The sequence below is a fragment of the Mercenaria mercenaria genome, chromosome 8, assembly GCF_021730395.1.
Source record: "Mercenaria mercenaria strain notata chromosome 8, MADL_Memer_1, whole genome shotgun sequence".
Lineage (NCBI taxonomy): Eukaryota > Metazoa > Mollusca > Bivalvia > Venerida > Veneridae > Mercenaria > Mercenaria mercenaria.
Genome location: NC_069368.1, coordinates 21,357,687 through 21,382,356, shown reverse-complemented (window position 1 = coordinate 21,382,356; position 24,670 = coordinate 21,357,687). Strand labels below are relative to the sequence as shown.

The following is a 24,670-nucleotide window of genomic DNA, read 5'->3' as shown; positions in this document are numbered from 1 at the left end:
CTATCATATATATATAGGTTGTCATGCACATAGACTATCATATATATAGGTTGTCATGCACGTAGACTATCATGTACATAGTCTGTCATGCACATAGACTATCATATATATAGGTTGTCATGCACGTAGACTATCATGTACATAGTCTGTCATGCACATAGACTATCATGTACATAGGCTGTCATGCACATAGACTATCATTTACATAGGCTGCCATGCACGTAGACTATCATGTACATAGTCTGTCATGTGCATAAACTATCATGTATATAGTCTGTCATGCACATAGACTATCATGTATATAGGCTATAATGCACATAGACTATCATTTACATAGGCTGCCATGCACGTAGACTATCATGTACATAGTCTGTCATGTGCATAGACTATCATGTATATAGTCTGTCATGCACATAGACTATCATGTATATATGCTATAATGCACGTAGACTATCATGTACATAGGCTGCCTTGCACGTAGACTATCATGTACATAGTCTGTCATGTGCATAGACTATCATGTATATAGTCTGTCATGTGCATAGACTATCATGTATATAGTCTGCCATGCACGTAGACTATCATGTACATAGTCTGTCATGTGCATAGACTATCATGTATATAGTCTGTCATGCACACAGACTATCAGGTATATAGGCTATAATGCACATAGACTATCATTTACATAGGCTGCCATGCACGTAGACTATCATGTACATAGTCTGTCATGTGCATAGACTATCATGTATATAGTCTGTCATGCACATAGACTATCATGTATATAGGCTATAATGCACGTAGACTATCATGTACATAGGCTGCCTTGCACGTAGACTATCATGCACATAGTCTGTCATGTGCATAGACTATCATGTATATAGTCTGTCATGTGCATAGACTATCATGTATATAGTCTGTCATGTGCATAGACTATCATGTATATAGTCTGTCATGCACATAGACTATCATGTACATAGGCTATCATGCACGTAGACTATCATATATATAGGTTGTCATGCACGTAGACTATCATGTACATAGTCTGTCATGCACATAGACTATCATGTACATAGGCTATCATGCACATAGACTATCATTTACATAGGCTGCCATGCACGTAGACTATCATGTACATAGTCTGTCATGTGCATAGACTATCATGTATATAGTCTGTCATGTGCATAGACTATCATGTATATAGTCTGTCATGCACGTAGACTATCATGTACATAGTCTGTCATGTGCATAGACTATCATGTATATAGTCTGTCATGCACATAGACTATCATGTACATAGGCTATCAGGCACGTAGACTATCATATATATAGGTTGTCATGCACGTAGACTATCATGTACATAGTCTGTCATGTGCATAGACTATCATGTATATAGTCTGTCATGCACATAGACTATCATATATATAGGTTGTCATGCACATAGAATATCATGTACATAGGCTGTCATGCACGTAGACTATCATGTACAAAGTCTGTCATGCACATAGACTATCATGTATATAGTCTGTCATGTGCATAGACTATCATGTATATAGTCTGTCATGCACATAGACTATCATGTACATAGGCTATCAGGCACGTAGACTATCATATATATAGGTTGTCATGCACGTAGACTATCATGTACATAGTCTGTCATGTGCATAGACTATCATGTATATAGTCTGTCATGTGCATAGACTATCATGTATATAGTCTGTCATGCACATAGACTATCATGTAAATAGGCTACCATGCACATAGACTAGCTTTTACATGGACTATCATGCACATAGATTATCACGCACATAGACTATTTTACACATAGACTATCAGATACATACACTTTATTATGCATATATACTATCATGTACCTAAACTAATATATATTAATTACCATGTCCATTCTGACTGTTATGGATTTTCAGACATTTCTTAGACTACTTCATGATGAAGGACTTTTTTTGCAAGCAAGAAAATAAATACTTACCTTTGGTTTCCTGAAAGGTTGTTGATAAGATTTTTGCCATGCAATTTATTTCTTCGAAACCGTAACTTCTGATCATATGCACTTATTATTATTATCAAGTTTGATTTTCAATGGAGGTATTAAAAAAAAATTGTATTTTCCTATCCTGGTCACCCAATCATAGCATATGTGACATTGAAGGCTGAATGAGAAACTATTGTAACTTGTTCTTTATTTGCATACAGTTACAATAGTTTCGCGCTCGGCCCTCGAAATATCATAAACATATTTTGCCTATGGAATGATATAAATGTATAAAGAACAATTGCATTGCATTTGCTAAAGATTTGCATTAACAATTATATACGCTGAAATTCATTGGAAATGAAATTTTGAAAAAATATTATTACCAAGACAGACAGGGAAATCAATAAACAGGGCGATTTTAGACCACTATAACCGGGGAAAATCCCCGGCCCTTAATGAAAAGTACGTTTCTAAAATGCTCTAATTCTTCACAATGGGTTTTTTGATTCCTTAAATAGATATCTAACAGAGTACATGAAGAGTGAAACATGTCATAAAATTTTGCTTAATGTGACTGACCATCTTTAACATGGAATAAAACAAAGGATAGTTCTGTTACAGATTTTAATCAACAATGAATGGGTGAACTCAGCTTCCGGACGCACGTTTCCGACGATAAATCCGGCAACGGCACAGAAAATTATCGACGTACAGGAAGGGGATAAGGTAGCGTACCATTTTCATGATCAAGTTGTCACTTGTAGGTATAATTGACTTGTATTGCGGGTTAATGGGCTTGCAGAAAAAACTAACTAAAACATGCTGTAATGTAATGATAACAGAAGTACATTGTAATACATGTATACGATAACAAAAGTACATTGTCATATACCCGTATATTATATTCACCAAGTTATTTTCATTTTCATACGCACGTTTGAAAAACAAAACGGAAAAAATAATGTTTTGGCATTGTTCATCCGTTAATCATTTTTTCGTTCCTGTACTTCCAAACTTTACACAAGGAGTATGTACCACTAAATGATCGAACTCACACTTTACTCAATGATTACGTACCATTAGAGGAACTCGGATCCTAAGTCAGTGGCTTAAAGGTCAGTGCCACGGGGACGTTCCCAGACACTGAATAGAAAGAAATATTATAGCTATGGACATAATTGCTAAGTACCACTAGTAGGAGATTAGAATTATTGGCTCAAAGGTCAAGGTGAAAGGGTCCAAAGTTAACTCTCTTTTTTTGTAGATTTCTATTTTGATCATTATTTTTTCCGTAAACACGATACAACACTTTATGTTTATTTTCCCTTTTTTCTTGTTATGAAACGAATTGCTCTAAACCAAACGTGTTACTATATTTGTGAAAACGAATTGCTCTAAACCAACTTGGTGTGACATGTTATTATATTTGAAATCTATTTACACATAGTTGTAATACTCTCTCTCTCTCTCTTTCTCTCTCCCCCTCCTCCCTCTCTCCTTCTGTTTACATATAATTATATAAGTTCGACTGTCCAGGCTGATGTGGACAAGGCTGTAGCAGCAGCTAAAGAGGCTTTCAAATTCGGGTCACCATGGCGACGGATGGACGCTAGCCAGAGAGGCCGGCTTCTGAACAAGTTTGCGGACCTTATAGAGAGAGACATATCTTACCTTGCTGTAAGTTGTTTAGAAGATGCAGTGGTTAACAGATCAGTATAGTTGTAAGATGTAATGGTATGGCCAAATTTCGCTTTATTGTTATGGCTGTAGGAATACAGACTGCAGAACAATTGCTGGAAAAGTTATACACTATAATTATGACATAATTAATTTTGATACGCGCAGATTGTTTTTTTTTTTAATGAACAGTAAAGTCTTTTTACAATCTGTTAATAATTTCTAAAAGTTTTAAATAAAGAAACGAAGCGTTAATGTTTGATAACGAAGTACTTGTATCATTCATTAAAAAAAAATATCTACACAGAGCTTGGAAACACTGGACAATGGCAAACCGTTTAAAAACGCCGTCAGTGACATGAGATTTGCAATCAAGGTTACGAGATATTATGCCGGATGGTCGGACAAGAACCAAGGAAAAACTATCCCAGTTGGTAAGCTGTTGTATTAATACGCGTGCGTTTTAGACATTTTACTGTACAAACGATTATTTTGAAAATATGAGTAACATAATTTTATAAAATCAAGTACGATGGCGCCTTGTTGCTTCATTGGTCTGCTAGTCTGGAGTCTGTACTATAAATAACATTTACTATTTTAACCGACTTTTTGCATTTATACAAAAAATATAGCATTCAAAGTGGCATTTTTTTGCAGATGGCAGTTATTTCGCGTACACTAGACATGAACCAGTTGGAATATGTGGACAGATTATACCGGTAAGTTTGTATCGCACATCAGTGTAGTTTCTTGTGGCTGCTGTACATGACTCTTAGTTTTTTGTAGTTGCTGTACGTGATGCAGAACGGTTCTCATAGTTTTTTGTGATTGCTGTACGTGATGCAGAACGGTTCTCATAGTTTCTTGTAGTTGCTATACGTGATGCAGGACGGTTCTCATAGTTTCTTGTAGTTGCTTACGTGGTGCAGAACGGTTCTCATAGTTTCTTGTAGTTGATATACGTGATGCAGGACGGTTCTCATAGTTTCTTGTGGTTGCTGTACGTGGTGCAGAACGGTTCTCATAGTTTCTTGTAGTTGCTATACGTGGTGCAGAACGGTTCTCATAGTTTCTTGTAGTTGCTATACGTGGTACAGAACGGTTCTCATAGTTTCTTGTAGTTGATATACGTGATGCAGGACGGTTCTCATAGTTTCTTGTGATTGCTGTACGTGGTGCAGAACGGTTCTCATAGTTTTTTGTGATTGCTGTACGTGATGCAGAACGGTTCTCATAGTTTCTTGTAGTTGCTATACGTGATGCAGGACGGTTCTCATAGTTTCTTGTAGTTGCTTACGTGGTGCAGAACGGTTCTCGTAGTTTCTTTTAGTTGATATACGTGATGCAGGACGGTTCTCATAGTTTCTTGTGATTGCTGTACGTGGTGCAGAACGGTTCTCATAGTTTCTTGTAGTTGCTGTACGTGGTGCAGAATGGTTCTCATAGTTTCTTGTAGTTGCTATACGTGGTGCAGAACGGTTCTCATAGTTTCTTGTAGTTGCTATACGTGATGCAGGACGGTTCTCATAGTTTTTTGTAGTTGCTATACGTGTTTCAGGACGGTTCTGATAGTTTTTTGTGATTGCTGTACGTGGTGCAGAACGGTTCTCATAGTTTCTTGTAGTTGCTATACGTGGTGCAGAACCGTTCTCATAGTTTCTTGTAGTTGATATACGTGATGCAGGACGGTTCTCATAGTTTCTTGTGATTGCTGTACGTGTTGCAGAACGGTTCTCATAGTTTCTTGTAGTTGCTATACGTGGTGCAGAACCGTTCTCATAGTTTCTTGTAGTTGCTATACGTGATGCAGGACGGTTCTCATAATTTCTTGTAGTTGCTGTACGTGATGCAGGACGGTTCTCATAGTTTTTTGTGATTGCTGTACGTGGTGCAGAACGGTTCTCATAGTTTCTTGTAGTTGCTATACGTGGTGCAGAACGGTTCTCATAGTTTCTTGTAGTTGCTATACGTGGTGCAGAACGGTTCTCATAGTTTCTTGTAGTTGCTATACGTGATGCAGGACGGTTCTCATAGTTTCTTGTAGTTGTTATACGTGTTTCAGGACGGTTCTCATAGTTTGCTGTGATTGCTGTACGTGGTGCAGAACGGTTCTCATAGTTTTTTGTGATTGCTGTACGTGGTGCAGAACGGTTCTCATAGTTTCTTGTAGTTGCTATACGTGGTGCAGAACCGTTCTCATAGTTTCTTGTAGTTGCTGTACGTGATGCAGGACGGTTCTCATAGTTTCTTGTAGTTGCTGTACGTGATGCAGGACGGTTCTCATAGTTTCTTGTGATTGCTGTACGTGGTGCAGAACGGTTCTCATAGTTTCTTGTAGTTGCTATACGTGATGCAGGACGGTTCTCATAGTTTCTTGTAGTTGCTGTACGTGGCGCAGGACGGTTCTCATAGTATCTTGTGGTTGCTATACGCGATGCAGGACGGTTCTCATAATTTCTTGTAGTTGCTATACGTGATGCAGGACGGTTCTCATAGTTTCTTGTAGTTGCTGTACGTGATGCAGGACGGTTTTCTAAGTTTCTTGTAGTTGCTGTACGTGGCGCAGAACGGTTCTCATAGTATCTTGTAGTTGCTATACATGATGCAGGACGGTTCTCATAATTTCTTGTAGTTGCTATACGTGATGCTGGACGGTTCTCATAGTTTCTTGTAGTTGCTGTACGTGATGCAGGACGGTTTTCTAAGTTTCTTGTAGTTGCTGTACGTGGCGCAGAACGGTTCTCATAGTATCTTGTAGTTGCTATACGTGATGCGGCACGAGTCTCATAGTTTCTTTTAGTTGCTGTATGTGACGCAAGACGGTTCTCTTATTTTTAGCCCACCATCATCAAATGGTGGGCTATTAAAATCACTCTGCGTCCGTGGTCCGTCCGTCCGTCATTCCGTCCGTCCGTCCGTCATTCCGTCCGTCCGTCCGTTAACAATTTCTCGTTATCGCATCTCCTCAGAAACTACTGGGGGGATTTTGACCAAACTTTGTCAGAATGATGTATTGGTACCCTAGTTGTGTCCCCCTGAAAACCAGACTGGTTCAACAATTTATGAGTGAGTTATGGCCCTTTGTTTATTTCTATAATTTATATAGATTTATATAGGGAAAAACTCTGAAAATCCTTCTTGTCCAAAACCACAGAGCCTAGGGCTTTGATATTTGGTATGAAGCATCATCTAGTGGTCCTCTACCAAGATGATTCAAATTATTTCTCTGGGGTCAAATATGGCCCCGCCCTGGGGGTCACATGGTTTATATAGACTTATATAGGGAAAAACTTTGAATAACCTCTTGTCCAAAACCACAGGGCCTAGGGCTTTGATATTTTGTATGTGATATCATCTAGTGGTCTTCAACTAAGATTGTTCAAATTATACCCCTAGGGTCAAATATGGCTCCGCCCTGGGGGTCATATGGTTTACATAGACTTATATAGGGAAAAACTTTGAAAATCTTCTTGTCCGAACCACAAAGTCTAGGGCTTTGATACTTGTAATGTAGCATCATCTAGTGGTTCTCTACCAAGTTTGTTCAAATTATCCTCCTAGGGTTAAATATGGCCACGCCCCGGGGGTCACATGGTTCATATAGACTTATATAGGGAAAAGCTTTAAAAATGTTCTTGTCAGTAACTACAACATTCAAACTTGGACCACATGTATATTTTTGAGTGGCAAGATGAACCTTGACATGAGTTGACCTTGATTTTGACCTAGTGACCTACTTTCACATTTCTGTAGCTACAGCCTTCAAATTTGGACCACAGGCATAATTTTGTGCACTGGAAAAAACTTTGACCTTTATTTTGACCTAATGACCTACTTTCACATTTTTTAAGGTACAGGCATCAAATTTGGACCATATGCATAGTTTCATGTTTCAAAATGAAATTTGACATTGATTTTGACCTAGTGACCTACTTTCACATTTCTCAAGCTACAGCCTTCAAATTTGGACTACATGCATAGTTTTGTGTACCGAAAAAAACTTTGACCTTGACATTGACCTAGTGACCTACTTTCACATTTTTGAAGGTACAGGCTTCAAATTTGGACCACATGTATAGTTTTGTATTCTGAAATAAAATTTGACCTTTATTTTGATCTAGTGACCTACTTTTACATTTCTCAAGCTACAGCCTTCAAATTTGGACCACTTGCATAGTTTCATGTACTGAAATGACCTTTGACCTTTACATTGACCTAGTGACCTACTTTCACATTTTTAAGGTACAGGCTTCAAATTTGGACCACATGCATAGTTTTGTATTCCGAAGTAAAATTTGACCTGAATTTTGACCTGATGACCTACTTTTACATTTCTCAAGCTACAGCCTTCAAATTTGGACCACTTGCATAGTTTTATGTACCGAAATGAACTTTGACCTTAAGATTGACCTAGTGACCTTCTTTCACATTTCTGTAGCTACAGGCTTCAAATTTAGGACCACATGCATAGATTTGTGTTGTGTACGGAAATGAAATTTGATCTTGAGCTAGTCAATAAGTCTTGAAATTTGGAACACTCAAAAATGGCACATTGGTGGGCGCCAAGATCACTCTGTGATCTCTTGTCTTTTAGTTACTGTACGTGATGTAGCACATCACTCGAAATTTCTTGTAGTTGGTGTTAAAGATGCAGCATGACGCTCATAGTTTCTCGTAGTCTCCATGGCTGCCATCGTTCCTCGTAGTTGTTGCACATAATGCTTCACGTCTGTCATAGTTTCTCCATGTTGCTCTACGTGATAAAGGACGACTCCCATTTCTCGTAGTTGCTGTACGTTATGCACAACCGGCGTAGTTTCTCGTACTCTGCACGGCTGCTATCATTCCTCGTATTTACTGTACGTGATGCAGCACGGCTCTCGTAGTTTCTTGTAGTTGCTGCATGTGATGCAGTATGGCTTTCGTAGTTTGTTGTATTTGCTGTACGTGATGCAGTATGGTTTTCGTAGTTTCTCGTATTTGCTGTACGTGATGAAGTATGGTTTTCGTAGTTTCTCGTATTTGCTGTACGTGATGAAGTATGGTTTTCGTAGTTTCTCGTATTTGCTGTACGTGATGCAGCATGGCTCTCATAGTTTCTCGCATTTGTTGTACGTAATTCAGCATGACTCTTATGCAGCACGGTTCATGTAGTTTCTCTTAAATGCTGTACGTGATGCAGCACGGCTCTCGTAGTTTCTCGTAGTTGCTGTACGTGATGCAGCACGGCTCTCGTAGTTTCTCGTATTTGCTGTACGTGATGCAGCATGGCTCACGTAGTTTCTCGTAGTTGCTGTACGTGATGCAGTATGGTTTTCGTAGTTTCTCGTATTTGCTGTATGTGATGCAGCATGGCTCTCATAGTTTCTCGCATTTGTTGTACGTAATTCAGCATGACTCTTATAGTTCCTCGTATTTGCCGTACGTGATGCAGCATGACTCGTAGTTTCTCGTATTTGCTGTACTTGATGCAGCACGGTTCGTGTAGTTTCTCTTAAATGCTGTACGTGATGCAGCACGGCTCTCATAGTTTCTTGTAGTTGCTTTACATGATGCAGCACAGCTCTCGTATTTGCTGTACGTGATGCAGCACGGCTCTTGTAGTTTCTCCTAGTTCCTGTACGTGATGCAGGACGGCTCTCGTAGTTTCTCGTAGTTGCTGTATGTGATGCAGCACGGCTCTTGTAGTTTCTCCTAGTTGCTGTACGTGATGCAGCACGGCTCTCGTAGTTTCTGGTATTTTCTGTACATGATGCAGCACGGCTCTCGTAGTTTCTCATAGTTGCTGTACGTGATGCAACACGGCTCTCGTAGTTTCTGGTATTTGCTGTACGTGATGCAGGACGGCTCTCGTAGTTTCTTGAGTTGCTGTATGTGATGCAGCACGGCTCTTGTAGTTTCTCCTAGTTGCTGTACGTGATGCAGGACGGCTTTCGTAGTTTCTCGTAGTTGCTGTACATGATGCAGCACGGCTCTTGTAGTTTCTCCTAGTTGCTGTACGTGATGCAGCACGGCTGTCGTAGTTTCTGGTATTTGCTGTACGTGATGCAGCACGGCTCTGGTAGTTTCTCTCAAATGCTGTACGTGATGCAGCACGGCTCTCGTAGTTTCTCGTATTTGCTGTACCTGATGCTGCACTGCTCTCGTAATTTCTGGTATTTGCTGTACGTGATGCAGCACGGCTCTGGTAGTTTCTCTTAAATGCTGTACATGATGCAGGACGGCTCTGGTAGTTTCTCTCAAATGCTGTACGTGATGCAGCACGGCTTTCGTAGTTTCTCGTATTTGCTGTACCTGATGTTGCACTGCTCTCTTAATTTCTGGTATTTGCTGTACGTGATGCAGCACGGCTCTCCTAGTTTCTCTTAAATGCTGTACGTGATGCAGGACGGCTCTGGTAGTTTCTCTCAAATGCTGTACGTGATGCAGGACGGCTCTGGTAGTTTCTCTCAAATGCTGTACGTGATGCAGCACGGCTCTCGTAGTTTCTCGTATTTGCTGTACCTGATGCAGCACAGCTCTCATAGTTTCTCGTATTTGCTGTACGTGATGCAGCACGGCTGTCATAGTTGCTGTACGTAATGCAGCACGGCTCTCATAGTTTCTGGTATTTTGTGTACCTGATGCAGCACGGCTCTCGTAGTTTCTCGTATTTGCTGTACGTGATGCAGCACGGCTCTTAAAGTTTCTCGTATTTGCTGTACGTGATGCAGCACAGCTCTCATAGTTTCTCGTATTTGCTGTACGTGATGCAGCACGGCTGTCATAGTTGCTGTACGTAATGCAGCACGGCTCTCATAGTTTCTGGTATTTTGTGTACCTGATGCAGCACGGCTCTCGTAGTTTCTCGTATTTTGCTGTACGTGATGCAGCACGGCTCTCATAGTTTCTCGTATTTGCTGTACGTGATGCAGCATGGCTCTCATAGTTTCTCGCATTTGTTGTACGTAATTCAGCATGACTCTTATAGTTCCTCATATTTGCCGTACGTGATGCAGCATGACACGTAGTTTCTCGTATTTGCTGTACGTGATGCAGCACAGTTCGTGTAGTTTCTCTTAAATGCTGTATGTGATGCAGCACGGCTCTCGTATGTTCTTGTAGTTGCTTTACATGATGCAGCACAGCTCTCGTATTTGCTATACGTGATGCAGCACGTCTGTCGTAGTTTCTCGTAGTTGCTGTACGTGATGCAGTATGGCTTTCGTAGTTCCTTGTATTTGCTGTACGTGATGCAGGACGGCTCTCGTAGTTTCTTGAGTTGCAGTATGTGATGCAGCTAGGCTCTTGTAGTTTCTCCTAGTTGCTGTACGTGATGCAGGACGGCTCTCATAGTTTCTCGTAGTTGCTGTACGTGATGCAGCACGGCTCTTGTAGTTTCTCCTAGTTGCTGTACGTGATGCAGCACGGCTCTCGTAGTTTCTGGTATTTTCTGTACATGATGCAGCACGGCTCTCGTAGTTTCTCATATTTGCTGTACGTGATGCAGCACGGCTCTCGTAGTTTCTGGTATTTGCTGTACGTGATGCAGCACGGCTCTGGTAGTTTCTCTCAAATGCTGTACGTGATGCAGCACGGCTCTCGTAGTTTCTCGTATTTGTTGTACCTGATGCAGCACAGCTCTCATAGTTTCTCGTATTTGCTGTACGTGATGCAGCACGGCTCTCGTAGTTGCTGTACATGATGCAGCACGGCTCTCATAGTTTCTCATATTTTGTGTACCTGATGCAGCACGGCTCTCGTAGTTTCTCGTATTTGCTGTACGTGATGCAGCACGGCTCTCATAGTTTCTCGTATTTGCTGTACGTGATGCAGCATGGCTCTCATAGTTTCTCGCATTTGTTGTACATAATTCAGCATGACTCTTATAGTTTCTTGTATTTGCCGTATGTGATGCAGCATGACTCGTAGTTTCTCGTATTTGCTGTACGTGATTCAGCACAGTTGGTGTAGTTTCTCTTAAATGCTGTACGTGATGCAGCATGGCTCTCATAGTTTCTCGCATTTGTTGTACGTAATTCAGCATGACTCTTATAGTTCCTTGTATTTGCCGTACGTGATGCAGCATGACTCGTAGTTTCTCGTATTTGCTGTACGTGATGCAGCACAGTTGGTGTAGTTTCTCTTAAATTCTGTACGTGATGCAGCATGGCTCTCGTAGTTTCTTGTAGTTGCTTTACATGATGCAGCACGGCTCTCGTATTTGCTGTACGTGATGCAGCACGGCTGTCATAGTTTCTCGTAGTTGCTGTACGTGATGCAGTATGGCTTTCGTAGTTTCTCGTATTTGCTGTACGTGATGCAGCACGGCTCTCGTAGTTTCTTGTAGTTGCTGTACGTGATGCAGCATGACTCTTATAGTTTCTCGTTGTTGATGTGCGTGATGCTGCACGGCTCTCGTAGTTTGTCGTAGTTGCTGTACGTGATGCAGCATGACTCTTGTAGTTTCTCGTTGTTGATGTGCGTGATGCTGCATGGCTCTCGTAGTTTCTCGTAGTTGCTGTACGTGATGCAGCACGGCTCTCGTAGTTTCTTGTAGTTGCTGTACGTGATGCAGCATGACTCTTATAGTTTCTCGTTGTTGATGTGCGTGATGCTGCACGGCTCTCGTAGTTTCTCGTAGTTGCTGTACGTGATGCAGCATGACTCTTGTAGTTTCTCGTTGTTGATGTGCGTGATGCTGCACGGCTCTCGTAGTTTGTCGTAGTTGCTGTACGTGATGCAGCATGACTCTTATAGTTTCTCGTTGTTGATGTGCGTGATGCAGTACGGCTTTCGTAGTTTCTCGTAGTTGCTGTACGTGATGCAGTATGGCTTTCGTAGTTTCTCGCATTTGTTGTACGTAATTCAGCATGACTCTTATAGTTCCTTGTATTTGCCGTACGTGATGCAGCATGACTCGTAGTTTCTCGTATTTGCTGTACGTGATGCAGCACAGTTCGTGTAGTTTCTCTTAAATGCTGTATGTGATGCAGCACGGCTCTCGTAGTTTCTGGTATTTGCTGTACATGATGTAGCACGGCTCTTGTAGTTTCTCTTAAATGCTGCACGTGATGCAGGACGGCTCTGGTAGTTTCTCTCAAATGCTGTACGTGATGCAGCACGGCTCTTGTAGTTTCTCATATTTGCTGTACCTGATGCAGCACGGCTCTCATAGTTTCTCGTATTTGCTGTACGTGATGCAGCACGGCTCTCATAGTTTCTTGCATTTGTTGTACGTAATTCAGCATGACTCTTATAGTTCCTTGTATTTGCCGTACGTGATGCAGCATGACTCGTAGTTTCTCGTATTTGCTGTACGTGATGCAGCATGGCTCTCGTAGTTTCTCGTATTTGCTGTACGTGATGCAGCATGGCTCTCATAGTTTCTCGCATTTGTTGTACATAATTCAGCATGACTCTCATAGTTCCTTGTATTTGCCGTACGTGATGCAGCATGGCTCTCATAGTTTCTCGCATTTGTTGTACGTAATTCAGCATGACTCTTATAGTTCCTTGTATTTGCCGTACTTGATGCAGCATGACTCGTAGTTTCTCGTATTTGCTGTACGTGATGCAGCACAGTTCGTGTAGTTTCTCTTAAATTCTGTACGTGATGCAGCACGGCTCTCGTAGTTTCTGGTATTTGCTGTACATGATGTAGCACGGCTCTCGTAGTTTCTCTTAAATGCTGTACGTGATGCAGGAGGGCTCTGGTTGTTTCTCTCAAATGCTGTACGTGATGCAGCACGGCTCTCGTAGTTTCTCGTATTTGCTGTACCTGATGCAGCACAGCTCTCATAGTTTCTCGTATTTGCTGTACGTGATGCAGCACGGCTCTCGTAGTTGCTGTACGTGATGCAGCACGGCTCTCATAGTTTCTCGTATTTTGTGTACCTGATGCAGCACGGCTCTCGTAGTTTCTCGTATTTGCTGTACGTGATACAGCACGGCTCTCATAGTTTCTCGTATTTGCTGTACGTGATGCAGCATGGCTCTCATAGTTTCTCGCATTTGTGGTACGTAATTCAGCATGACTCTTATAGTTCCTTGTATTTGCCGTACGTGATGCAGCATGACACGTAGTTTCTCGTATTTGCTGTACGTGATGCAGCACAGTTGGTGTAGTTTCTCTTAAAAGCTGTACGTGATGCAGCTGTCAGAATAATTTGTATATTTAATATATTGATAACGTAACACATAAGCACAGATAGTGCTTGACTCCCTTTTCATGTTGTCATTGCTATAATTATTGTTGAATTGCTGTAATTAATAGAATTTGGGTCATTTGTCGCTGATTTGGGTTCATTATATAGATAGCCGGATCCCAGCATCACACATTATGTCATATACAAAAGTTATAGGGAACCAGATATTTGACAGAGCAAGTACTCGTTGTAAAACGTTATGTTTAAATTTGGACCAATCAGAAACAAGTTCTAAAAATAGCACGTCTGCTGGGGTATAAATAGGTAGATGGATGATAGAGAGCTCATTCAGTATCCAGCGGTTGAAGAAGATACATCGAGGATTCAACTAATAATTTATCCCAGTACCTTGAGAAGGAGACTATTGCAGTCACCCTGTCAGGGCGGATAAATTATTAAAAAGAAGACTTTGGAAGTTCTTAGACTAAATAAGAGTAGCAGAATTTCGATAAGGTTTCGAGCTATAGGGCCAGCGCATAGGAGTTTTACCTTAAAGGTAATTGAATGCTATAGACCATAGCATATATAGGCTGAGCATCGGGAAGCTGAGACAGAGACCCAGAGTTTAGTAATCTACTGAGATAGTAGGAGGGTTCCAGCTTATAGACGATTCAGCATTATTGGCGAAGTACAGCCAAGGCATCGGGTATATACCTATATGGTAGTTGAATGCTACATATGATAGCATATAGGCGCTGAGCATCCAGGAATCAGGGCATTCATATAGAGTTGAGAGGACAGAGGCCGAGCATCTATGCGATAGGACTCGTATGTTGTTGATTCAAAGACATTGTCTGACGGGAACTTCAGCAAAAAGACCAGTCAAGTATAGAGTCTCCAGCCTATAGGAGTTTGAGCTAATTGAAAATTGTTAGTTTGAAACATTTAGTGATTTGCCTGATCCCTGAAATTGTCTAGCTCAAAATTAAAATCATTTACGAATCATTGGTACACGAATCATTTAGGCAAGGTAGCCAGAGGAAAATTCTATATCTGAGATATTTGGTCTCACCAGCTCTACGTTTTAACAAAGGACAATCTACATCGTTTGTCAGCTAGTCTAAGACATAGTCACCTTAGCGATTGGACCCAAACCATTGTTCAAGATACTAAAGGCGTAGGCTCTTCCCTGGGTCATATAACCAGTATCCTGACAGCAGCATGGCTCTCGTAGTTTCTTGTAGTTGCTTTACATGATGCAGCACGGCTCTCGTATTTGCTGTACGTGATGCAGCACGGCTGTCGTAGTTTCTCGTAGTTGCTGTACGTGATGCAGTATGGCTTTCGTAGTTTCTCGTATTTGCTGTACGTGATGCAGTACGGCTTTCGTAGTTTCTTGTAGTTGCTGTACGTGATGCAGTACGGTTTTTGTAGTTTCTCGTAGTTGCTGTACGTGATGCAGCACGGCTGTCGTAGTTTCTCGAAGTTGCTGTACGTGATGCAGCATGGCTGTCGTAGTTTCTCGTAGTTGCTGTATCTGATGCAGGACGGCTCTCGTAGTTTCTCGAAGTTGCTGTATGTGATGCAGCATGGCTTTCGCAGTTTCTCGTAGTTGCTGTATCTGATGCAGGACGGCTGTCGTAGTTTCTCGAAGTTGCTGTACGTGATGCAGCATGGCTTTCGTAGTTTCTCGTAGTTGCTGTATCTGATGCAGGACGGCTCTCGTAGTTTCTCGTAGTTGCTGTATGTGATGCAGCACGGCTCTCGTAGTTTCTCCTAGTTGCTGTACGTGATGCAGCACGGCTCTCGTAGTTTCTCGTAGTTGCTGTACGTGATACAGGACAGCTCTCATAGTTTCTCGTAGTTGCTGTACGTGATGCAGCACGGCTCTTGTAGTTTCTCCTAGTTGCTGTACGTGATGCAGGACGGCTCTCGTAGTTGCTGTACGTGATGCAGCATGACTCTCGTAATTTCTCGTTGTTGCTGTACGTGATGCAGCACGGCTGTCGTAGTTTCTCCTAGTTGCTGTACTTGATGCAGCAGGGCTCTCGTAGTTTCTCTTAAATGCTGTACGTGATGCAGGACAGCTCTGGTAGTTTCTCTCAAATGCTGTACGTGATGCAGCACGGCTCTCGTAGTTTCTCGTATTTTGTGTCCCTGATGCAGCACGGCTCTCGTAGTTTCTCGTATTTGCTGTACGTGATGCAGCATGGCTTTCGTAGTTTCTCGCATTTGTTGTACGTAATTCAGCATGACTCTTATAGTTCCTTGTATTTGCCGTACGTGATGCAGTATGACTCGTAGTTTCTCGTATTTGTGTACCTGATGCAGCACGGCTCTAGTAGTTTCTTGTAGTTGCTGTACGTGATGCAGCACGGCTGTCGTAGTTTCTCGTAGTTGCTGTACGTGATGCAGCACGGCTCTCGTAGTTTCTCGTAGTTGCTGTACGTGATGCAGCATGACTCTTCTAGTTTCTCGTTGTTGATGTGCGTGATGTTGCACGGCTCTCGTAGTTTGTCGTAGTTGCTGTACGTGATGCAGCATGACTGTTATAGTTTCTCGTTGTTGATGTGCGTGATGCTGCACGGCTCTCGTAGTTTCTCTTAAATGCTGAACGTGATGCAGGACGGCTCTGGTAGTTTCTCTCAAATGCTGTACGTGATGCAGCACGGTTCTTGTAGTTTCTCGTATTTTGTGTACCTGATGCAGCACGGCTCTCGTAGTTTCTTGTAGTTGCTGTACGTGATGCAGCACGGCTAACGTAGTTTCTCGTAGTTGCTGTACGTGATGCAGCACGGCTCTCGTAGTTTCTCATAGTTGCAGTACGTGATGCAGCATGACTCTTATAGTTTCTCGTTGTTGATGTGCGTGATGCTGCACGGCTCTCGTAGTTTGTCGTAGTTGCTGTACGTGATGCAGCATGACTCTTATAGTTTCTCGTTGTTGATGTGCGTGATGCTGCACGGCTCTCGTAGTTTGTCGTAGTTGCTGTACGTGATGCAGCATGACTCTTATAGTTTCTCGTTGTTGATGTGCGTGATGCTGCACGGCTCTCGTAGTTTCTCGTAGTTGCTGTACGTGATGCAGCATGACTCTTATAGTTTCTCGTTGTTGATGTGCGTGATGCTGCATGGCGCTCATAGTTTCTCGTAGATGATGTACGTGATGCAGCATGGCTGTCGTTGTTTCTTGTAGTTGCTGTACGTAATCAGCACGGCTGTCAAAATTTCTCGTAGTTACTGCACGTGACGAAGTATGAATGCTATAGATTCTTGTAGTTGTTGTTTGTTGTGCAGCACGGCCCTTTACAGTTTTTCGTAGTTCGTAGTTTCTATACACAATGCAGCTCGGCTCTCCAATGATAGTTCCTTATACTTGTTTTACGCATTGCTACATGATTCTCGTAGTTTCTGGTATTTGCTGTAGGTGATGCTGCACGGCTCTGGCAGTTTCTCATAGTTGTTGTACGTAATTCAGCACGCCAGTAGTTGATCTACATGATGCTGCACGGATCTCATGGTGTCTCGTAGTTGCTGTACTTGATTTATTGTTTGAACAAGTCTTATGTCAGTGGTAGAAATTTGTGAACATTTTTAGAATCGTATAATTGCTGTAATTTTTAGCTCACCTGAGCACAAAGTGCTCATGGTGAGGTATTGTGATCGCTCACCGTCCGGCGTCCGTCCGTCCGTCAGAGCTCACATTTGCATACTTAGGTGGCTATAGGAACAATAGGTAACTGTACTTTTTCTTTGATGTCATTCATTCCGTAAGGCTTATATATAATATACATTTACACCGCGTCGTATTTTATTCAAGTTTACCTTTTATGCATTATATCACATTTATTGCGAAGATATTCGGCAGAATTGCTCTGTCAACTGATCTTTCTCAATGTTGTTTCGAAGGAAAGATTCTATGATTCGATGAAATTCGTGACAAGATACCCTGCTGTGACTGAAAATCGAAATGTGGTTGTAAGATATATCCTACTGTGTCAAATATTTCAAAAGAAATTCGGCTGTCATATTTATTTCTGTACTTACACACTTTTCAGTGGAATTATCCAGTATGTATGTTTGTATGGAAGCTCGCACCTGCAGTTGCCATGGGTAACGTAGTAGTTATCAAACCAGCAGAGCAAACGCCGCTAACTGCACTGTATGCGGGGGCATTGGCGATCGAGGTAAGTCCACCAGTGTTGCATAACATGACAGTTACGGATCTTTATATTCTAATCGAAATGCTAAACCCACTCAAGTTATCAATGACCATTTAGTTTTAATTTCTCATGACTTATTAATGAAAATGTATATCTAAGCCCAAGAAAAGGGGGTGTAGATCTATTATTTTGTCTGTCTGTCCGTTCGTCGGTCGATTTGGTTGCCGCACAATCAGTAGACAATAATTAGTCTCACAATATTTACTAGACAAATATCATAGGATGAGTGCCTGTGGTCAGTAGATTTGGGGATCAGTATATCAAAGGTCAAGGTCGCAGTCACCTTGATACTGAAAAGGCTTTGGCCTACAGCCGTCAAACTTCATATGATGACTGCTTGTTGTCAGAAGATGGTCCCAGTTGTTTTCAGGTCAGTAGGTCAAAGGTCAAGGTCACACTGATTCTTGGAAATTCAGGAATGAAAAGGATTTATGCTTAATAATTAAGGAAAGCTTTGGCTACAATCTTCGTAGGATGGTTGCCTGTAGACAGTAGATGACAATAGTAGATCTAGTTGTTTTTGAGTTCATTTGGCCAGAGGTCAAGGTCACAGCATACAAAATTACATACCTAAGGTCTTGAATAAAATCATCGTCGTTCAGTCTGCGTCGTCTTGATATAATTCCTTCGCATCTGAATTACAAACGGCGATTTTGTTCAATGAGATTGTTTGTGATACTAAGTCTTCTAACTGAACGGTGATAGAAAAAATGTGTTTGCAACATGCACAGTTAAATTGGTAGCGTACTTTTTTAGGCGGGGTTTCCTCCTGGTGTTGTTAACATTGTACCAGGATATGGACCGACGGCGGGAGCTGCAATAACTGATCATCCAGATATAAATAAAGTGGCATTCACCGGCTCGACAGAGGTAACGGTTTAAATATCTTTGAAACAGTAGGGATTTATAGATTTAAGGGCTTGTGACCTGTACACAGGCTTTCATTTATTTGTGGCGGTTTTGCATAGTGAAAAAGACCCTTGTTGGTCCAAGAGATCAGTCCATTACTGTATGCTCAGAGAACAGAAACCATTTTAGTTGCTGATTTAACACAATATCTTGCAAACGAATCAATAGCAATCCTTCCAAATCATTTATAATATATATTTGTTATTTATTCGAAGAACAAGTTAATACAGAATGGTATTCATTACACTACGTTAATTGAAACTAAACCTAATTGTTCCTCATTGCTATGTCTGATTGTATTTATTTTCTTTTACGTGAACAGGTAGGTCAGCTGATCATGCAGGCTGCCGGAGCTTCCAATCTGAAGAGGACAACTTTAGAACTGGGAGGGAAAAGCCCTAATGTCATCTTTCCGGATGTAGATAGTAACTACCTTAAATTTTAATCCACGTTAAACGATGCACGTATTTAATTGAGAATATTTTTAATTTCCATGATTTGCGAAGGTAATATATGAATGTTTTGAGATGATTTTTAGTTCTCAACAAAGCTATCTTGTTAGTTTTTCTTCCGGAAGAACTTACTCGTTAGTGAATTTTCTCCGTATTAATCCACATCCTTTAAGTTAGACCTAAATACTTTCTTGTTACAATTTGTTGATCAATATATTATCTAGGTGATTTATAAGACACTCTGTATTTACATTTTACAGTTGACCAGGTGGTGGATTTCGCCAATGAGGCTGCGATGACGAACATGGGTCAGTGCTGTGTTGCGGGGTCAAGGACGTTCGTACATGAGGATATCTATGACGAGTTTGTCAAGAAGTCTGTGGAACGGGCGAAGAGAAGAACTGTGGGTGACCCCTGGGAAAATCCTGAAAATGGACCACAGGTTGGTACTGTCCTTGTGTCATTAGACTTTGTTAAGTTACATGTATATTCTGTGGCTTGTATGAGCAGACAGCCTGGACTTAGAGCGGGATTGTTCGCTCTCTGGCCACTTGTAACATACATATGTAACTTATGATAGTACACAAAATATGGAAGTAGTACATAGCACCCATTTATCAACCTGTATTGCAATTTCGTGCTTTTCAAAATGCTGCTTTTAGTTAGAGCTTTCGAAAGTCTACAGTTATCTCTTTTACTTTTGATAGAATATTGCTCCTACTTTTTTAGTCAGTCATATGCCAGACATTTTCAAACTTTTCAAATATTTATTTCTGCATGTATGTACAAAGTGTGTATTAGCCTCCTCATTGGGGAGAATAGAGTGTTATTAAGAGACTGACCTATTTAGAGTTTCTTTGAAAACGAAGGAAAATATCTTGTCAGATTGAGGTTATGAGGTGTTAAAAAGACTGCAGTCGGTCGCTACGCTCCTCCCTGTTGAAGCTTTCGCTTCATATTCTATATCCTGTACATACCAATTTATAGTATATGATTTTATATAGTTAATACAGAACTGACAACAGGCTAAACTTTGTCACTTTATGATCTGTCCTTTACCATTTGAACAGGTCGATGAGGAACAGTTTAACAAGATCCTTGGACTTATCAAGGCAGGACAGAAGGACGGTGCTAAACTAGAGTGTGGCGGGGATCGCCATGGTGACACGGGATATTTCATCCAACCGACGGTGTTCAGCGGAGTTCAGGATGATATGCGCATCGCCAGAGAAGAGGTACTAAAGATTTCTTGAGTTAATATCAAGAACAATAATAACATTTTGTCTGAAATCCCCCGCCTCCTCTGATTCATGTGGGGAAGTTGGCGTTTATTTGCCGAGAAAAGGTCTGCACTGATACAGGGACACTGGTTAGGTTAACTGCCAACCGTTACATGTAAAATACTGTTAAAAACATACAAATAAACAAACAAACAAACAAACAATAATAAAATTTGATAAAGTTTCCATTTGTAATTAACCATGATGTAAAGAAACACATTTAATGTCACTAGGGTGTTATTTATGACCCAGTGTTCATTGAATTCTAAGCACATTTACTCTTCGTCAAACACAGTCGCTGTGACATTGTAGAATCATATTATGGAAAGTTGTTTTAGACATTGCCGTAAAATACTCATGCTTGTCGGCACATGAACAAGTTGTAACCGACGTCATAATGAGAATAAACAAAAAACAACATAATATGTTGGGTAAGAAATAGGCGTGATTTTATTTGCTTTTTTTAGATCTTTGGACCAGTCCAGAGTATTTTCAAATTCAAGACAATGGAGGAAGTTCTCGAGCGAGCTAACGACACGAACTATGGGCTGGCTGCAGCCGTGTTCACTAACGACATCAACACAGCTATGACCTATACACAGGGCGTCAAAGCAGGAACCGTATGGTATGTTCTATATTCTTTCATACTAAGATATAATGTATGTCTGTGGTGAGCCGTCTGGTCATAATGGCACATCTAGTGCAATAATGGCCCAAAGGTTTTATCCAGAGGGTCATTATGAAACTAGATGTACCATTGTGACAAGACATTGTGCTATTGTAAATTCTCGTATATAATTTGCGAGAAACCTGAGGTATGTCTTTAAAAGATAATGCCATTTCAGTGCAACACGCTGCTTGCAATCACCCATAGCCTTCTGTATGGTAAATTTGCAATGATACAGGCTCATATCTTATGTAATAATCATTTGTTGTTGTTCTACAGGGTAAATTGTTACGAGGTAGTGAATGCCCAAGCACCGTTTGGCGGTTACAAGATGTCTGGACTTGGACGAGAACTGTAAGTTTTTAACAATTTATCAGATTGTTTTAAGTGCTACCTTGCAAATGACTCAACATAACGTTTTATTTATCTGTCATTGAAAACAGAGTATGTTAAGCATATATATGTATTACATCTTGCTAGTAGTTAGAAACAGTTTTAAGTTTATAGTTTTAAGCAAACCAAGAATAACAACTTGAGGAGGTATAGTGCCAGAACTAAGTTTATAACTGGTCTGTCATTACAGCTGCAAAAATGTTTCTTGGCAACAGCATTTGCATCTGTGATTGAAATTGCATAAATTAGAAACTCGTTTACTTTTTTTGCAAATTTAAGCGAATATGTCCATAGTTACGGTAACAATTTCGTTGTCAGTGAAGAGTTGAAAATATTGCCAATTGTGTGAAGTGCAATAGAATATTCTTGAAATAGTTTTTGCGCTATACAAATGTATTTATATTTGTATTTGTGTCATGTCTGGATTACATTAAATATAGTATGTAACAAACTAGAAAGAAAATCATTTAGAACATTTTAATAATTTACTTTACAGCGGAGAGTACGGTCTTAGCCAGTATACGGAGGTGAAAAATGTGAGTCAGATTTTAACAATATCATTAATTGCTATTAATATTCAAGTTTTAACAATAAACCATCTTGTATGGTGAGTTTTTGGATGTGTCGTGTTTTCCTTCAAATATATTGAAACAGAAATATGCAGGTGGATCTTACCGTTTCTACAATCCACGAAAAATGATTCCAGAGGCAGTCACGGTGTTTATGACATGGTAATGCTCAGATCTAGTCTATATTTCCGTCTTCTTGATCCTGTATATATTAAAATTATTAGCATTATCGGCTTGTTGGCGCTGGCAATGTCTGCGGCCAATTTCCAAAAACCATGACGTCACTGACCCATCCTTCCGTCACGTCCTAGGAAGCAAGTTTCTACAAACAGTAATTCTATTTATTTCAGGTTGTTATAAAGATTCCACAGAAAAACTCATAAAACCTCAGCAACAGGGACAAAACTCTGGCAATGCAAATAAAGACTTTGGGATTTGCCTCTAAAAACATAAATTTACAAAACATGCAAATACTGGAAGTATTCGCGCAGCTGCAAGACTCCCGGAGCATGTGTTGGCGCTGTTTAAATTAATATGATAATGTATATTTGCGTAGACATGTTAGTGTTAATGTGGTGTGTGCATAATTTGGTTTTATGGTGCAAGCAGGCCGCATATTTTTTATTTGATTTTCGTTACATTTTTCAGGAACGTTACAAATAATGTAATATCAGTCTTGAGAAATCGAACGCAGGGTGAATACTATATTAGGGCAGGAAGGTCTAATACGTATCAGTTGTTCCAGATTGGGGATACATATTTACTTTGAAATAAAGCTTACATGCTAATGTAAACGAGTTTTGATTGATTACACCCATTGGTATAATTAACTGAGCATAGAAAAGTACAAGTGTGAAACCATTCCTTAATTCTCAATTCTGATTGTTTTCGAGGATCTTGTAAAGACTGATCAATCTTAGACCCAAAGTTAGAACAAGTACAGCTAAGCGTAAAGGATTCTAATCAGAATTAAGCATCAACCCTCAAACACACCGCTGCAGAAAATGAAATCAGGTGTACTTTTTGAGTAAACATGGAGCATTGACGAGAATTTTCATGATAAAGTCATGAACAAATTGTGCTACTGACGTCTTAAATTGTCTCGGTCTAGAATGACAGTTGTATACCATTTATTCGTTACGTCCTCTTAGTTAAGTGTAGATGTAATGTGTAATGTAATTTAAATACATGTCAGGACGTAGGGCTTGTTACAATTTAAAATTATACACTCGTGGAGACAAGCTATGTAATGACGTCATTGTGGATTTTAGAGATGTAAGAAAGTCTTGGTACGTAAAAGCTGACACCCGTTGCTCGACCGCCTTGTCCCGGCCCGTCTCGACGGGTCGTTAGCACGATAGGAGTTTTGTTTAAGAGTAAGCCATAGAATTCCATTGAGTCTGTTTTACCTTGCTTTCTACGCGAATAATTGCAACTGCATTGGCAAGCTGAGAACCAGTGTCGTTTGGGCTGTCGAAAGAAATTTCCTTTTTGCAACTTTCGAATCCTTCGTCAATGACTTGTTTATAATTATGTTGTACACACTGTAGATTTCTGACAAACGTTTTTGCGTTTTGGTCGCCCTCTGCTAAAAAGTGTTGGGATTTGGGAAGATGAAATTCCGTCACATTTGAATACGTTTCGGTCGCGGGAAGGATATCGAATGAAGAACTACTTATACTGCAACAATTCAAAATGTAACTTTGACCGAACCTTCATTATTTATACGAAAAAGGAGAGCAAAAAATGAGCTGAGATATGTCTCGGTACTTAAAGTGGAATTATACGCATTTTTCAAGTAAAAATACAGCACAAATAGATATGTTTGTAAAAAGGGTGCAGGAAATTATAGTTTTTAACCCAGTATACCAAACTCTTTCTGTTACCATTACGAAATAATAACTTTTTAAATATGACTTTTCTTCTTTTGAGTGGGGCAGTCTTTTTAAGACAAGTCAAACTGCTTGCAGGAGTTGCTTCCCTTCAACCTCAGAAATCTCTACTTATAGGTAAGGGAGATCATTGCGTACAAGACTGAAGAAATGAACTATTTTTATAAGTCCGATTTCTTCATTTCTAAAGCATCACTTTCAAATACTTATGCGGCATTATTGTTAAAGTGGCATTATGCGCATCTTACAGCACGTAGTGTGTTTTTGGTGAATGTTTTATAAAAGCAGGTTTTCAGTTGCTGTGCATTTAAATGTGTTTAATTAACAATAATGCCGCATAAGTATTTGAAAGTGATGCTTTAGAAATGAAGAAATCGGACTTATAAAAAATAGTTCAATTCTTCATTACTGGGTCATTTGGGGTCAAATACTAGGTCACCAGGTTAAATCAAAGGCAAACATTTTTTCAACAGTCAAGAGGCCACATTT

The 24,670-nt window shown here is 40.4% G+C and overlaps 1 protein-coding gene across 1 annotated transcript; it reads left to right on the top strand.

Moving 5' to 3' along the window:
• The first annotated feature begins 2,589 nt into the window (after nucleotides 1–2,589).
• On the top strand, nucleotides 2,590–23,083 carry LOC123522904 (aldehyde dehydrogenase 1A1-like). The gene is made up of 13 exons (XM_053549501.1): nucleotides 2,590–2,719; nucleotides 3,530–3,670; nucleotides 3,978–4,104; nucleotides 4,328–4,389; nucleotides 17,855–17,983; nucleotides 18,776–18,889; nucleotides 19,251–19,353; nucleotides 19,641–19,822; nucleotides 20,451–20,615; nucleotides 21,128–21,285; nucleotides 21,607–21,681; nucleotides 22,217–22,256; nucleotides 22,640–23,083. Exons 2-13 carry the CDS (start codon nucleotides 3,596–3,598, stop codon nucleotides 22,670–22,672), a joined length of 1,263 nt encoding a protein of 420 aa, XP_053405476.1. The 5' UTR covers nucleotides 2,590–2,719; nucleotides 3,530–3,595; the 3' UTR covers nucleotides 22,673–23,083.
• The last annotated feature ends 1,587 nt before the right edge of the window (nucleotides 23,084–24,670 follow it).

Coding starts and splice junctions, on each gene's coding strand:
- LOC123522904 (XM_053549501.1), top strand. CDS start 3,596: ATGGACGCTAGCCAGAGAGGCCGGCTTCTGAACAAGTTTGCGGACCTT. Junction 3,671..3,977: donor GAGACATATCTTACCTTGCT/GTAAGTTGTTTA, acceptor ATATCTACACAG/AGCTTGGAAACACTGGACAA. Junction 4,390..17,854: donor TATGTGGACAGATTATACCG/GTAAGTTTGTAT, acceptor CACACTTTTCAG/TGGAATTATCCAGTATGTAT.